At 48.3% G+C, this 17,287-nt stretch overlaps 1 protein-coding gene across 1 annotated transcript; it reads left to right on the forward strand.

Annotated features, from left to right (window-relative positions):
* The first annotated feature begins 12,659 nt into the window (after nucleotides 1-12,659).
* Nucleotides 12,660-15,379, forward strand: NEU2 (neuraminidase 2). Its single transcript, XM_024989842.2, has 2 exons — nucleotides 12,660-13,029; nucleotides 14,403-15,379. The coding sequence occupies exons 1-2, from the start codon at nucleotides 12,829-12,831 to the stop codon at nucleotides 15,339-15,341; spliced, it is 1,140 nt and encodes a 379-aa protein (XP_024845610.1). The 5' UTR covers nucleotides 12,660-12,828; the 3' UTR covers nucleotides 15,342-15,379.
* The last annotated feature ends 1,908 nt before the right edge of the window (nucleotides 15,380-17,287 follow it).

Here is a 17,287-nt window from a genome sequence, read left to right on the forward strand (position 1 = left end):
AGAATTCTTGCCTGGAGAATCCCATGGACAGAAGGGCCTGGTGGGCTACAGTCATGAGGTAGCAAGAGTCATATGTGACCGAGTGACTAAACGGCAATGTCCCATTTTATTGATACGTCCCAGTTTCTGCAGTGAATCATTACTCCTGCACTTAACCCACTTTAAAAGCACCCTTTCTGCAGCCCAGTGAATTAGCAGGAGGAAAACAAGACGGTAAAGGCATCCACTTAAAGGGGATTCATGGACGTCCGGTGGAGAGTGAGTCAGAGCTGCAGGTGGGAGTTCACTGGGCCTTCACGTGGGCTGGATTTTAGGTGGGGCTTTCAAAGATAAACTTTGAAGCCAGGTGACTGTGTCTTTGAGAACTAATGAGAGGCTAGACCAGAGCAGGGACAAGAGGGCCCAGAACCATCATCCAGGGGGAGCTGACCTCCCGGGAGAGAGGTGACAAGGCATGTCTGCACTTGACTCTGAGCTACAGATGCTGAGAAAGGACTGTGTCCAGAGGAGGAAGGGGGAACACGTTATGGAGACTGCCCTCACCCTGGGTCTAGACTGAGGCAAGAAATGCACTTTGAACTGAATGGGGCTGCCTTTTGACGTTTCTAATTCCTGCAGCCTCCCCCACATGGTTATGAACTGGGGTGATAAGGGTTATATCTTTTGGCTGTGGGCCAGCAAATGACTCATCGTCACGGCCCATGGAGCCTTAGGCTTGGTTGTGGTGGGCACACAAGGAAAGGGCTCCTTGTCTGGCACTGGCGTCTAGTGGGTCCCTGCCATATGCAGATGCTGGGCTGAGAGATGTGGATGACTCTTCACGTGTAATCCTCACATCGTCGGCTCTGCCTGGGAAGGTGGCACCAGCCATTCACTCGACTGATGGAAAGCACCGATGGCTCATCAGTGATGCATCAGAAATGCTCTTTGTCTAAAGATTCTTTTTCACTGGAGTCTGGTTTGTTTACAGTGTTGTGTCAGTTTCAGGTGTGGAGCAAAGTGACTCGGTTACATATTTACATATATCCATCATTTTCAGATACTTTTCCCATATAGGTTATTACAGAGGACTCAGTAGGGTTCCCTGTGCTATGCAGGAGGTCCTTATTACTTATCTATTTTATAAATTATATGCAGAGATGATGCTGTGAAAGTGCTGCACTCAATATGCCAGCAAATTTGGAAAACTCAGCAGTGGCCACAGGACTGGAAAAGGTCAGTTTTCATTCCATCCCAAGGAAAGACAGTGCCAAAGAATGTTCAGACTACCACACAATTGCACTCATCTCACACGCTAACAAAGTAATGCTTAAAATTCTCCAAGCCAGGCTTCAAAAGTACATGAACCAAGAACTTCCAGATGTTGAAGCTGGATTTAGAGAAGGCAGAGGAACCAGAGATCAAATTGCCAACATCCATTGGATCATGGAAAAAGCAAGAGAGTTCCAGAAAAACATCTACTTCTGCTTTATTGACTATGCCAAAGCCTTTGAGTGTGTGGATCACAATAAACTGTGGAAAATTCTGAAAGAGTTGGGAATACCAGACCACCTGACCTGCCTCTTGAGAAGTTTGTATGCAGGTCAGAAAGCAACAGTTAGAACTGGACATGGAACAACAAACTGGTTCCAAATAGGAAAAGGAGTACGTCAAGGCTGTATATTGTCACCCTGCTTATTTAACTTATATGCAGAGTACATCATGAGAAATGCTGGGCTGAAGGAAGCACAGCTGGAATCAAGATTGCCGGGAGAAATATCAATAACCTCAGATATGCAGATGACACCACCCTTATGGCAGAAAGCGAAGAAGAACTAAAGAGCCTCTTGATGAAAGTGAAAGAGGAGAGTGAAAAAGTTGCCTTAAAACTCAACATTCAGAAAACTGAGATCATGGCATCCGGTCCCATCACTTCATGGGAAATTCATGGGGAAACAATGGAAACAATGACAGACTTTACTGTGTTGGGCTCCAAAATCATGGCAGATGGTGACTGCATCCATGAAATAAAAAGACGCTTGCTCCTTGGAAGAAAAGCTATGACCAACCTAGACAGCACATTAAAAAGCAGAGATATTACTTTGTCAGCAAAGGTGCATCTAGTAAAAGCTATGGTTTTTCCAGTCGTTGTATACAGATGTGAGAGTTGGACTATAAAGAAGGCTGAGGACCAAAGAACTGATGCTTTTGAGCTGTGGTGTTGGAGAAGACTCTTGAGAGTCCCTTGGACTGCAAGGAGATCCAACCAGTCCATCCTAAAGGAAATCAGTCCTGAATATTCATTGGAAGGACTGATGCTGAAGCTGAAACTCCAATACTTTGGTCACCTGATGCGAAGAACTGACTCATTGGAAAAGACCCTGATGCTGGGAAAGATTGAAAGCAGGAGGAGAAGGGGATGACAGAGGATGACATAGTTGGATGGCATCCCTGACTCTATGGACATGAGTTTGAGTAAGCTCTGAGAGTTGGTGAACGACAGGGAAACCTGGTGTGCTGCAGTCCACGGGGTCAAAAAGAGTTGGACATGACTGAACGACTGAACTGAACTGATTAATATATATTTGTATTTTTATATATTTTATATGAAGTTTATATATTATATCTATATCTATATCTATTTTTAAGTGGCCTCCTAGGTGCTAATGGTAAAGAATCCACCTGCCAATTCAGGAGACAAGAGCTGTGAAAGTTGCTCAGTCGTGTCTGACTCTTTGCCACCCCATGGGCTGGCTGTTCAGTCCTTGGAATTCTCCAGGCCGGAATACTGGAGTGGGTAGCCATTACCTTCTCCAGGGAATCTTCCCAACCCAGGGATTGAACCCAGGTCTCCCACATTGTAGGCAGATTCTTTACTGTCTGAGTCAGCCAGGAAGTCCAAGAATACTGGAGTGGGTAGCCTATCCCTTCTCCAGCAGATCTTCCCAACCCAGGAATCAAATGGGTCTCCTGAATTCTTTACCAATTGTAGATTCTTTATCAACTGAGCTACCAAGGGACAAGAGACATGGGTTCAATTGCTGGGTCTGGAAGATCCACATGGACAGAGGAGCCTGGCAGGCTACAGTCCATGGAGTCAGACACAAGTGAAGTGACTTAATACATACATAGTTTATATACTTTATATTTTATATATAGTAGCATGTATATCGGAGAAGGCAATGGCACCCCACTCCAGTACTCTCGCCTGGAAAATCCCATGGATGGAGGAGCCTGGTGGGCTGCAGTCCATGGGGTCGCTAAGTCGGACACGGCTAAGCGACTTCACTTTCACTTTTCATTTTCATGCATTGGAGAAGGAAATGGCAACCCACTCCAGTGTTCTTGCCTGGAGAATCCCAGGGACGGGGGAGCCTGGTGGGCTGCTGTCTATGGGGTTGCACAGAGTCGGACACGACTGAAGCGACTTAGCAGCAGCAGCAGCAGCAGCAGCAGCATGTATATGTCAATCCCAATCTCCCAATTTATCCCTCTCTGCTCCCTCACACCCTGGAAACCATAAGCTTGTGCTCTACGTTTGTAACTCTATTTTGTATTTGTTTTGTGGATAAGATCATTTGTACCCTTTTTAAAATATTTTACTTATAAGCAATATCATAGGATACTTGTCTTTCTCTGTCTGACTTCACGTGGTCTGATAATCTCTAGGTACATCCAGAAACACTTTGGATTCTGGGTGGTAGTAGCCCACGAGGTGTCTGGTCTGCACTCATGTGGCTTGGAGCCCCCTGTGTTATTTTTGCTTTAATTTTTCAGAGGAGGAAACTGAGGTCCCAAGAGGTCAAGAAGTCCCACTCACCCACCTGCAGAGCCCGCAGGGGAGCTGTGTCCTCCCAAGCTCCAGCCCCTCCGTTTCCCTGTTGCTGCCCTTCCAGACCCTCCCGGGCCCTGGTTTCATTCAAGGGGCGAGCTTGGCTCAGGCTTCCTGTGGCTCATTCTGATTCAGCAAGACTGTGGAGCGAACTAGGCAGATTGCTTCCTGACGCATGAGAGGCAGCATCCTAATTAGGTCAAGGCTGGGCCTGCACACCAGGAGCAGGTGGGTGGGCGGAGAGGTCCCGGCCTCCTGTAGGTGTTTATAGGCATGAGCTCGACAGAGGCAGCCTTGAGGCTCCAGGTGAGGCTGGAGGATACGAGAGCTGCCCTGTTCTAGAAGCTGGGCCCCCACGGCCTCTGCTCACACCCCTGACCTCCCACCCAGATCCTTGGGATCCAAATTGGAACACGCTCCTCAAGGCACGACTTTCTCAACGAGTTGATCCACCTGTTTCTTTGTTGGCATAAGTCAGAGCTCTTCTGTACCAGGTAATCATGGAGTGAGGGTGGGATTCTTGGGGATGCTGAAGGCCATGGTGATTTTAAAGATCTGGCCAACTCATGGCCCCTCAACCCCTAGATAACGGCATCTGCTCTGTTCTCAGGGTGTCCAGAGGACATATCAGACGGGAAACGTGGGGAGAAGGCTCATCTCAGGAGAGCCCCTAATTCTGCCCATGATTTATCGATGGTCTGAACTTGCAGATGGATGCTCAGTGGCAGGGGTGTGGAGAGATGTCCTCTCATTTTGGGATGGGAATCCTGGCAAGCTGGACCTGAGCAGAGGTGTTGGGTCCTCTGGAAGTGGGGTCTTTTTAGGGAGAGGCTGCCCAAGCTTCAGGCTCCTGCCCCACTGCCTGGCTCTGCCACTGTTGTTGGCAGACAAGGCGCCCACAGCTGCCTGCTTTGGAGAGAGGCATTATTTCAATGTGGTAGCCAGGGGCAAATGTTCCACCCCAACCTGCCCCAAGGTCAAGGCTCTTCCTCCGGGAAGGCTGCAGGGTCCTCTCTCCTGCTCCCCAGATTTACTGGCTCTCATTGTTCTGGGCTCCCGGAGGGCAGGGACTAGGACCTATCCGTTCACCTGTTTCTTGGCACACAGAAGGGGCACAGTGTGGATTTATAAACTGTGAAAGCATCTTCTGAAAGTGGGCAGGTGAATGCTGGGGACGGGGCCCCTGGATCTGGATGGTGCCTGTGAGGTTGTGTTCCCAGCGGGAGAGGAAGAGAGGCAGGCAGGGATCCTCCACTGCTGGCCTTTTTCTGAGCAAGGCTTTCAGGCCTCAGAATCCTGACTGTATGTCTTTTGCTGGGCAGTCCCAGTGGTTAGGGCTGCAGGTTCTGGAATCCAGCAGACCCAAATCCACCCGCTGCCTCCCTGATCTTCTTCTCAGCATCCCCGCTTCTGAGATGCCATGTGGAGACAAGTGAGTGTCAGTTATAAGATGTTTTTCTCTGGGCTCAACGCCCACAAGGCCACAAACTGCAGCAGCTGCTGTAGCCTCAGGTGGGACTTTCTGAATCGCTGCTCTGCCTCTATTTTTGACCTCTGAAATGGCAGCTTCTTGAAGTTCAACCGTCGAACACTGTCATCTCTCTGATTGTCTGATGCCACAGGTCAGACTGGCTTGTACTGAGGACCTTCCCCTCCCCCAGGAGTCAGGTCCTTGTTCAGCCCCCTCCCTGGAGATGGCAGGACCATGAGATACCCCTACAGCTCCCTTCTTGCCAGGTGGGGAGACTACCCAGGGAGGTGGATTTTTATCCCAAAGATGCACATAGCTCAGTTGGTAAAGAATCTACCTGCAATGCAGGAGACCCTGGTTCGATTCCTGGGTTGCGGAGATCTGCTGGAGAAGGGTTAGGCTGCCCATCCCAGTATTGCTGGTAAAGAATTCGCCTGCAATGAGGGAGACCTGGGTTCAAACCCTGGTTTGGAAAGATCCCTTGGAGAAGGGAAAGGCTACCCACTTCAGTACTCTGGGCTGGAACATTCCATGGACAGTATAGTCCACGGGGTCTCAGAGTAAGATATGACTGAGCAACTTTCATTTTCACTTTTTTTCACACACCTCTTAGGAGAGGACCTACCACCAGATTCTGAATTTTTGACTGCTGATTCAGTTCTTTTCCCACTAGGCCAACTGGTGTTCGCTGCTAGTTTGGAGCCAGAAGGGGGTCCAGTGGGCCAGCTAACTACATGAGGCATCACTGGAAATGTCATGAAATGCAGGGAGATGGCGTTTTCCAGAATTCCTCTTGGAGGCAGTATTGCACGGGGTTAGAAGTGTTTTTAGCTCCAGCTCAGACACTGGAGGGTTGAGTGAACTTGGTTTCCCCATCTGTACAATGGGATGATAATAGTGTCTATGTCATGGGGATGTCGTGGGGATTAAATGAATGGATAGCTGTAATTTGTATTGTAAGCAACAGAGTCTGTAGATACAATTTACAAAACATTTAAAAATTATTGTAGGGTACTTAAAGAGTGTCTAGCACTTTGGAAGAGCCACTGAAGTATCTGCTGTTATTATTATGAAGACGTTTGGGAACTGGTGTTGCTGGTGGGTGTGAGTGTTTGGGCCCACACTGAGTGCCTGAGGATAGAGGAGAATTCTTAAGCAGACACTGGGGTCCCCTTTTTCCTCCCCACTCCCCTGTCCTGTGCCAGGGCACATACATGCTCAGTCTGACTCTTTGCAAGACTGTAGCAGACTGTAGCCCTCCAGGTTCCTCTGTTCATGGAGTTTTCCAGGCAAGAATACTGGAGTGAGTTGCCACTGCCTACTCCAGGGAATCTTCCTAGCCCAGGGATCAAACCCATCTCTTGCATTGACAGGTGGATTCTTTACCACTAGTGCCACCTGGGAAGCCCCGTCCTGTGCCAGCTTTTGTTCTGAGTACACACATGACAAATACTTACACCGGCAGCCCATAGGGGCTGGAGTTAGCATGTATCCACAGGCTTTCCACTGCACGTCAACATCTCTCACACAGGGGCGTCATTGTCAGCCGCACAAGTTCTACAGTACAAGGCATTTGGGGGCATTTGTGAGGTCACACAAGGCTGTCCTTGTCAGGCCCTTGGACAGGTTTCAGCCCTAGTGATGACTATTTGGTTTGGGGCAATAATAATAACCCACTCATCCCTGCTAGAACACAAACGTCATAAGGCTGGGATCTCTGTTTCATCCACGAAGCATCCCAAGTTTCTGGAACAATGCAGGCACAAGGTAGAAACACAATACAGTTTTGCAATATGGATGAATCGATTTGTCCCCGCCCTACAGGAGATTGGGGTCTGAAAGAGGAACCTGGCAAACAGTCACAGAGGCTATGGAAATCAGTTCAGACCACTTTAAACGGGGACACGCTCAACTCCTCCCCAGTTTGCTCTCCCAATCCTATTCATTCTACTGCTTACCCTCTCTTACCTGGAAAATAACAGACTCACTTTCTGTCCCTTTCCCCCTGAAGCTCAGAGGGATTTCCTAAAAAGTAAATCAGGTAAGATCCTCCTTCATCTAAAGCAGTTTGAAATCTTACCATTGCCTCCAGCCTGAAGTCCAGCTCCAATGACCAATAAGCACATGCAGAAGTGCTCAACATCATTAGCCATCATTGTATCAAATGCCAATCAAAACCACAGTTGGGAACCACTTCACACCCTCTGGCATGGCTGTTATTTAAAAAAACACAATAGCCAGTGTTGATGAGGACGTGGAGGCATTAGAATCTTAATGCATTGCTCGTAGGAATGTAAAGTGGTGCAGCTGATGTGGGAACAGTCTGGCAGCTCCTCAAAAAGTTAAACACAGAATTACCATCCAACCCAGCAATTCCTCTCCTAGGTAAACACCTAAGAGCTTAAACAAACCCTTGATCGATTTTCTAGAGGACACTGTTGAACTGCATCTTTCTACCCTATTTTCATTTCTATTTTTAATTCTATTTCTTTCCCATCTAGGTTTCTTAATAAAATTTCAACTTAGCAACACCATTATGTATTACAAGCCCCGTTCTCTTGGACTGCCCTTTGCAGGTCTAGATTTTATGATGAAGACTGTTCTTCCACCCGTGTTTAGGCAATCACATATTCTTAGGCAATCACATATCCAAGCAATAATATTCATAATGGATTGAGTAAAATAATGATAGATTATATTTCTTTCTCAAAAACGTTGAATTAAGTTTTAAATAGATGATACATGTACATGGTAGAGAAAATGCAAGCAATCGTAAAGCGCAGACAGAATGAAAACTGCAATCACAGAAAACTAACCAACCTGATCACATGGACCACAGCTTTGTCTAACTCAGTGAAACTAAGCCATGCCATGTAGGGCCACCCAAGATGGACGGGTCATGGTGGGGAGTTCTGACAAAACATGGTCCACTGGAGAAGGGCATGGCAAACCACTTCTGTCTTTTTACCTTGAGAACCCCATGAATAGTATGAAAAGGCAAAAGGATATGACACTGAAAGATGAACTCCCCAGGTCGGCAGGCACCCAATATGCTACTGGAGAAGAGTGGAGAAATAACTACAGAAAAATGAAGAGACGGAACCAAAGCAAAAACAACACCCAGTTGTGGATGTGACTCGTGATGGATCTGAAGTCCAAGGCTGTAAAGAACGATATTGCATAAAAACCTGGAATGTCAGGTCCATGAATCAAGGTAAATTGGAAGTGATCAAACAGGAGATGGCAAGAGTGAACGTCAACATTCTAGGAATCAGCGAACTGAAATGGACTGGAACAGGTGGATTTAACTCAGATGATCGTTGCATCTACTACTGTGGGCAAGAATCCCTTAGAAGAAATGGAGTGTCCGTCATAGTCAACAAAAGAGTCCGAAATGCAATACATGGGTACAATCTCAAAAGCAACAGCATTATCTCTGTTCATTTCCAAGGCAAACCATTTAATACCACAGTAATCCAAGTCTATGCCCACCAACCGCTAACGCCAAAGAAGCTGAACGGTTCTATGATGACTGACAAGACCTTCTAGAATTAACACCAAAAAACAGATGTCCTTTTTATCATAGAGGACTGGAATGCAAAAGTAGGAAGTCAGGAAATACCTGGAGTAACAGGCAAATTTGGCCTTAGAGAAACAAAATGAAGCAGGGAAAAGGCTAACAGAGTTTTGCCAACAGAACACACTGGTCATAGCAAACACCCTCTTCCAACAACACAAAAGATGACACTACATGGACATCACCAGATGGTCAACACTGAAATCAGATTCATTATATTCTTTGCAACAGAAGCTCTATACAGTCAGCAAAAACAAGACTGGGAGCTGACTGTGGCTCAGATCATGAACTCCTTATTGCAAAATTCAGACTAAAATTGAAGAAAGTAGGGAAAACCACTAGACCATTCAGATATGACCTAAATCAAATCTCTCACAATTTATACAGTGGAAATGACAAATAGATTCAAGGGATTAGATCTGATAGACAGATCTACGCCTGAAGAACTGCGGATGGAGGTTTCTAGCATTGTGCAGGAGGTGTGATCAAAACCATTCCCAAGAAAAAGAAATGCAAAAAGGCAAAATGGTTGTCTGAAGAGGCCTTACAAATAGCTGAGAAAAGAATAGAAGCAAAAGGCAAAGGAGAAAAGGAAAGATACATCCATCTGAATGCAGAGTTCCAAAGAATAGCAAGGAGAGATAACGAAAACCTTCCTAATTGATCAATGAGAAGAAACAGAGGAAAACAGTAGAATGGGAAAGACTAGAGGTCTCTTCAAGAAAAGTAGAGATACCAAGGGAACATTTCATGTAAAGATGGGCTCAATAAAGGACAGAAATTGTAGGGACCTAAGAGAAGAAGAAGATGTTAAGAAGAGGTGACAAGAATACACAGAAGAACTATACAAAAAAGATCTGAATGACCCAGATAACCACAATGGTGTGTTCACCCATCTAGAGCCAGACATCCTGGAGTGTGAAGTCAAGCAGGCCTTAGGAAACATCACTAATAACAAAACTAGTGGAGGTGATGTAATTCCAGCTGAGCTATTTCAGATCCTAAAAGATGACGCTGTGAAGGTGCTGCACTCATTATACCAGCAAATTTGGAAAACTCACCAGTGGCCACAGGACTGGAAAAGGTCTGTTTTCATTTCAATCCCAAAGAAAGGCAATGCCAACGAATGCTCATACTACCGCAAAATGTACTCATCTCACACGCTAGTAAAGTAAGGCTCAAAATTTTCCAAGCCAGGCTTCAACTGTACATGTACCAAGAACTTCCAGATGTTCAAGCTAGACTTAGAGAAGGCAGAGGAACCAAAGATCAAATTGCCAACATCCGTTGGATCACAGAAAAGCAAGCAAGAGAATTCCATAAAAACTTCTGCTTCATTGACTAGGCTAAAGCCTTTGACTGTGTAGATCACAACAGACTGCAGAAAATTCTTAAAGAGATGGGAATACCAGACCGCTTTTACTTGCCTCCTGAGAAATCTGTATGCAGGTCAAGAAGTAACAGTTAGAACTGGACATGGAATGACATACTGGTTCAAAATTGGAAAAGGAGTACATCAAGGCTGTATATCATTCAGTTCAGTTAGTTCAGGTGCTCAGCCGTGTCCGACTCTTTGCGACCCCATGAATCACAGCATGCCAGGCCTCCCTGTCCATCATGAACCCCCAGAGTTCACTCAGACTCACGTCCATCGAGTCAGTGATGCCATCCAGCCATCTCATTCTCTGTCGTTCCCTTCTCCTCCTGCCCCCAATTCCTCCCAGCATCAGAGCCTTTTCCAATGAGTCAACTCTTCTCATGAGATGGCCAAAGTACTGGAGTTTCAGCTTTAGCATCATTCCTTCCAAAGAAATCCCAGGGCTGATTTCCTTCAGAATGGACTGGTTGGATCTCCTTGCAGTCCAAGGGACTCTCAAGAGTCTTCTCCAACACCACAGTTCAAAAGCATCCATTCTTCAGTGCTCAGCTTTCTTCACAGTCCAACTCTCACATCCATACATGACCACTGGAAAAACCACAGCCTTGACTAGACGGACCTTTGTTGGCAAAGTAATCTCTCTGGTTTTCAATATGCTATCTAGGTTGGTCATACCTTTCCTTCCAAGGAGTAAGCGTCTTTTAATTTCATGGCTGCAGTCACCATCTGCAGTGATTTTGGAGCCCCCCAAAATAAAGTCTGACAGTGTTTCCACTGTTTCCCCATCTATTTCCCATGAAGTGATGGGACCAGATGCCATGAACCTCATTTTCTGAATGTTGAGCTTTAAGCCAACTTTTTCACTCTCCTCTTTCACTTTCATCAAGAGGCTTTTGAGTTCCTCTTCACTTTCTGCCATAAGGGTGGTGTCATCTGCATATCTGAGGTTACTGATATTTCTCCCAGCGATCTGGATTCCAGCTTGTGCTTCTTCCAGCCCAGCGTTTCTCATGATGTACTCTGCATAGAAGTTAAATAAACAGGGTGACAATATACGTACTCCTTTTCCTATTTGGAACCAGTCTGTTGTTCCATGTCCAATTCTAGCTGTTGCTTCCTGACTTGCATATAGGTTTCTCAAGAGGCAGGTCAGGTGGTCTGGTATTCCCATCTCTTTCAGAATTTCCCACAGTTTATTGTGATCCACACAGTCAAAGGCTTTGGCATAGTCAATAAAGCAGAAATAGATGTTTTTCTGGAACTTTCTTGCTTTTTCCATTACCCTGCTTATTTAACTTATATGCAGAACACATCATGTAAAATGCTGGGCTGGATGAAGCACTAGCTGGAATCAAGATTTCTGGGAGAAATATCAATAACCTCACATATGCAGATGATATCAGCCTTATGGCAGAAAGCAAAGAGGAACTAAAGAGCTTCTTGATGAAAGAAGGCATGTGGGGTCTCAGCTCCCTGACCAGAAATTGAAACTGCACTGTCTGTATTGGAAGGCAAAGTAGCAACCACGGGACCACCAGGAAACTTCCTAATATGTTTATTTGTTGACTTTTTATTTCTGCCTTCATGGCATGTGGGATCTTAGTTCCCTGACCAGGGATCGAACCTGTGCCCCGCATAGTGGAATCATGGAATCTTAGCCACTAGACCACCAGGGAAGACCCCTGAAATGCTTGTTTTTAAGTTTCATTTTCTTGTCACTGTGGAGGATCCCTTGAGCCTGAATGAGCTGTCAGGGGCCTCTCTGTTCCATTCCCAATGCCCTGCCCCATCCCCAGGGTCGGAGTCCACATGGAGGGGCAACTGGGCCTCAGCCTCAGCAACCTGGAGAGGAGAACCTTAAGAATCAAGGCTTCCCCCCACCCCCTTGGGCTTCCCTGGTGGCTCGGATGGTCAAGAATCTGCTTGCAATGCAGGAGAACTGGATTCTATCCCTGGGTCAGGGAGATCCCCTGAAGAAGGGACTGGCTACCCACCCCAGTATTCTTGCCTGGAGAATTCCATGCACAGAGGAGCCTGCTGGGCTACAGTCCACAGTGTTGCAAAGAGCTGGACACGACTAAGCCACTAACACTTTCACTTTCCACACCCTCTCCCGCCCCTCCTTTTTTTCAAAGACAACTTTCTGGGGCTCTGGATTTATCTAAAGCTCACATATGTCAGTTTTTGGCGGCTGGACAGTTGCAGAATGCCACTCAGCCCTCCTCCCATCCCACCAGAGGTTCAGCGTTTGATTAAGAATATGCTGGATCTGGCAAAAGTAGTTGCAGGTTATCACAAATCTGTCATAAGGAGGTAAAAATACAGCACAAAATACACTTTTCCAAACAGTCGTTCCTAACATCTCATGGACAGAGGTGCTGCCATACTCCATGGGAGGAGATGAGAGTGAGGGAACGGGTACTTGGTGAGTAATAATGGGGGATAAACCCTGTATGGGAGGGGGACAGGCCCCCAGCATGGTTGGCTGGCCCGAGGGGTAACCTGCACCTGCCTGGGAGGGCAGCTCTGGCGCATCTCAGGACCGGACTGCCAGGGACTCATCTTCACTTCCTGTGTGCCCTTCCAGCGCCATGGCATCCTGCCCCGTCCTGCAGAAGGAGAGGGTATTCCAGTCGGGAGCCCACGTCTACAGGATCCCGGCTCTGCTCTACCTGCCTCAGCAGAAGACCCTGCTGGCCTTTGCGGAAGAGCGGACGAGCAAGAAGGACGAGCACGCCAAGCTCATAGTCCTGCGCAGGGGAAGCTACAGCGCGTCCACCCGCCAGGTCCAGGTAAGGCCGGACAGGGGTACCGCCGCTCTACTGGGCATACAGGGACCAGCCCACCCTTAGATGGCTGAGGTCTGGGGGCCAGAGGGCTCGAGGACCCATCAGGGATGGACAGAGAAAGTATCCCCCAGTGATCGCCCGGATCTCACACAGGTTCATTCAGAACAAGTTCGGCTGGCCTGGCAGCATCTGCTTTGGTACAAGTCAGTCAGGGAAACTGGTTTTGGAAAGATTCCCCTACATCCTTGAGCTGCTGAGGGAAGACCAGCTCAGCATCACCTGCCTGGGGGACAGTTCATCCTCTGAGTAAAATTAACCTGGGGTGGGTGGTTGGGGCGATTGCTTGGGTCCTGAAGTTCCAGCATGTAGATAAGTAATTCTGATGAAGATCCCCAAGGCTGGCTTATCACATATGAAGGATTTAATATTGTTAGTATCTTAACTGTGTGGTCATTGTTCCCTTGTAGTTGCTTAGAGCATGGGTTTGAAGCAGAGGGACCTGGGTTCATGTCCCAGTTCCATGGCTAACCAGAAGTACGGCCTTGGGAGGCTCATCTACCTTACCTTAAACTTCTCAGTCTGCAGATGGAGGGTGGAGGTAGTACTACCTGTGCCCCAGGAGTGAGAGGTTAGGGTTAGATAAGACCATGGGTGTTAGAGCCTTGGCACATGTCTGCCCTTAGACTCACTCACTGGGGGATGGTTATTAAGTAATAGGAGCTTCCATGCTAGTGGTAAAGAACCTGCCTGCCAGTGCAGGAGACATAAGGGATGCCAGTTTGATCCCTGGGTTAGGAAGATCCCCTGGAGGAGGGCATGGCTACCCACTCCAGTGTTCTTGCTTTAATGAACAGGGATAGACAGCAAAGCAGCAGCATCTATGACAGAGACTCGGGGACTATGGAAGCTCACTGAGTCCTAGGGTCATGGTGCTACCCCCGGCAGACTGCATTAATAGAGTATGATGTATAAAAGATGGGAGGTGATTGTCACGCTCAGTCTCACCCTGGCAGACCGTTGGTTATTCCTAAGGCTTTGATTTTCAAGAAGGGGAAGCTGGATGGAGCTGTTAAGTTGAAGGATCCAGGATGGAGCTGGGCAGGGCTGGTGCCCGAAGCATCTTTGTCTTGAGGTCTAGCACGTCATGGGTGCCCTGGATGGGTGCTGGAGGGATTGGGTGGGGTTGGGCCATCTTGCAGGGAGTGAGGCGGAGCCCTGGCTCCCACTCTGGGAAGTGTTGTGAGGGTGAGTGAACGCTAGACCAAGAGTTCTCCTCCATTACCCCTCATGCTAACTCGCCCGCCCCCAGAGTGCCCCCCTTGCCACGGTCACTGGCCCTCTCCGGGCTGTGCTTCTCCTCCTCTCCTCTCCCGCAGTGGCACTCACAGGAGGCAGTTTCCCAAGCCCAGCTGGAGGGCCACCGGTCCATGAACCCAAGCCCCCTGTATGACGAGGCCACGGGCACCGTTTTCCTCTTCTTCATCGCCATCCCTGGGCAGGTGTCAGAGCATCACCAGCTTCAGACCAGGGTCAACGTGACCCGGCTGTGCCAGGTCACCAGCCCAGACCACGGCAAGTCCTGGAGCCCTCCCACCGACCTCACCGACTCCGTCATTGCCTCAGCCCACAAGGACTGGGCCACGTTCGCGGTGGGCCCCGGGCACTGCCTGCAGCTGAGCAATCCGACGCGGACCCTGGTGGTGCCAGCTTACGCTTACTGTAGCCACTGCTCCCTGAAGGCACCTTCCCCCTCTGCCTTCTGCTTGGTCAGCCACGACCATGGGCGCTCGTGGGCGAGAGGGAGCTTCGTGGCCCAGGGCACACTGGAGTGCCAGGTGGCCGAAGTCAGGGATGGGCAACAGAGGGTGGTGTATCTGAATTCGAGGAGCCCCCTCCGAGCCAGGGTCCAGGCCCAGAGCGCCAACAACGGCCTGGATTTCAAGGAGACTCAGCAGGTGAAGAAGCTGGTGGAGCCCCCCCACGGCTGCCAAGGGAGCATCGTCAGCTTCCCCAGCCCCCACGCAGGCTCCGAACCCCTGGACTGGTGGCTGCTCTACACCCACCCGACTGACCCGCAGCAGAGATCCAACCTGGGCGTGTACCTCAACCGGTGGCCCCCCGTGCCCACAACCTGGTCGGAGCCCACCCTACTGGCCCCTGGCAGCTGCGCTTACTCAGACCTGCAGAGCATGGGCACCGGCCCTGACGGGTCACCCCAGTTTGGGTGTCTGTATGAATCGGATGATTACAAGGAGATTGTCTTTGTCATGTTCACCCTGCAGCAAGCCTTCCCAGCTGCGTTTTTGCTGCAGTGAGCAGCGAGCCCGCTGGGTGCTGCCCACGAGGGCTTTGCCCACCAAGGGGCTTGTGGTTCTCTTCTGCCCAGGCCCTTCTGGCCTGGGGAGGCCGCCTCTTGCTTCCCTCTGTTGGACGTGTGATCAAAAGGGTGCCTAGTGTGTGTCTGCCGCTGGGCTCCTTTCCTCCTCTGTTGTCTCAGCCTCCCCAGAGGATTCTATTTTCAGCCCAGCAACTGAAGGAACCTGGCTTCTTGGGGGCCCTGGGGACAGCCTGCAGGTTTGCTGCAGGTCTTCATGAATTATCTAGTCCAGCCCATTTCTCCTTAGCTCCTCACGTTCCTGGGCACAGGCTGGGACAGAGATGCAAATTAGCAGAGACGTGTGTGCACATTTGCGTGTCTGCGTGTGTCTCTCTGTGTGTTCTCAATGCTTTAGAGCAGGGACCGTGAGCACAGCTTTGCAAGGAGGTTAGGCAGGGTCTAGGAAAAGTAAGCTGGCTTATATTTTTGTGTAAGTTTCCCAGGGCTGCTATAAAAAAGTACCACCAACTTAGTGGCTTAAAACAACAGAAAATCACTCTCTCACAGTTTCCGAGGCTAAAAGCCACAAATCAAGGTGTCCACAGGGCTGTGCTTCCCCCAAGGGAGGATGGGGCACATCCTTCCCTGTCTCATCCAGAAGCCCAGGCCTCCCTTGGCTCGTGGGTGCATCACTTTCGGGTCTGCCTCCATCTTCCCATAGCCCTCTCCTCCTTCCTCTCTGCTTTCTCTTCTGTATCTTTTAAGGACACTTAGGGCCCACCTGGACAATCCAGGATGACCCTTCACTTAACTATATCTGCAAAGACTCTTTTCCAAATAATGTCACATTTACAGCTATGTTTTTCCAGTAGTCATGTACGGATGTGAGAGCTGGACCATAAAGAAGGCTGAGCACTGAAAAACTGATGCTTTCAAATTGTGGTGTTGGAGAAGACTCTTGAGAGTCCCTGGGACTGCAAGGAGATCAAACCAGTCAGTCCTAAAGGAAATCAACCCTGAATATTCATTGGAAGGACTTATGCTGAAGCTTTAATACTTTGGCCATCTGATGGGAAGAGCCAACTCATTGGAAAAGACCCTGATACTGCAAAAGATTTAGGGCAGGAGGAGAAGGGGGTGGCAGAGGATGAGATGGTTGGATGGCATCATCGACTCAATGTACATGAGTTTGAGCAACTCTGGGAGATAGTGGAGGACAGAGAAGCCTGGCATGCTGCAGTCCATGAGATCACAAAGAGTCGGATACAACTTAGCGACTAAAACCCCAACAACAAAAACCCCAATACAAAAAGTTTAAGAAAAAATCGCTCTCTTAAACACTCTCCTTTCACAGAGGTCATGCAGTTGCATGCTAAGTGCTTTACTCGGGTCTGACACGAGTCTGAGCAAACTCCAGGAGATGGTGAAGGACAGGGGAGGCCTGGCGTGCTGCAGTTCATGGGGCTGCAAAGAGACATGACTCTGCGACTGATTGACAGCACAACAGTTAAGAATGAACAGCTACACACAATAGCGTGGGTGATTTTCAGACACTGTGTTGAGTGAAAGAAGACCTGGCTCAAAAGAGTACACACTTTGTGATTTTATTTATATGAAATTCAAGAACAGACTAAACCAATCTTCCAAATAAATCAGGAGTGGCCAGCTCTGTGAAGGAGAGCTGTTCACTAAAAATGGGCTAGAAGGAGACTTCTGGGTGCTGGAGGCCTTTTCTTGCTTGATCTAGTGCTGGTGAGGTGAGTGGTTCCATGTGTTAAAAAGAATTAGCTGTGAGCACAAGGCAAGGTTTGTGTACCTCACTCCATATATGTTATACCTCAATAATAAAATAAACACTGAACTGAATAGTAGATTTTTTAGTTAAACCTCTGCATCGATATATTGCGTTGGGTTGTAAAACTTTGGAAGTGAATATTTTTAATT

This window comes from Bos taurus, chromosome 3, assembly GCF_002263795.3.
Source record: "Bos taurus isolate L1 Dominette 01449 registration number 42190680 breed Hereford chromosome 3, ARS-UCD2.0, whole genome shotgun sequence".
NCBI classification, from domain to species: domain Eukaryota; kingdom Metazoa; phylum Chordata; class Mammalia; order Artiodactyla; family Bovidae; genus Bos; species Bos taurus.

Excerpts from the sequence above, each read along its gene's own strand:
- NEU2 (XM_024989842.2), top strand. The coding sequence starts at position 12,829 with ATGGCATCCTGCCCCGTCCTGCAGAAGGAGAGGGTATTCCAGTCGGGA. Across the intron at positions 13,030-14,402 it reads CGTCCACCCGCCAGGTCCAG|TGGCACTCACAGGAGGCAGT; the intron begins GTAAGGCCGGAC and ends CCTCTCCCGCAG.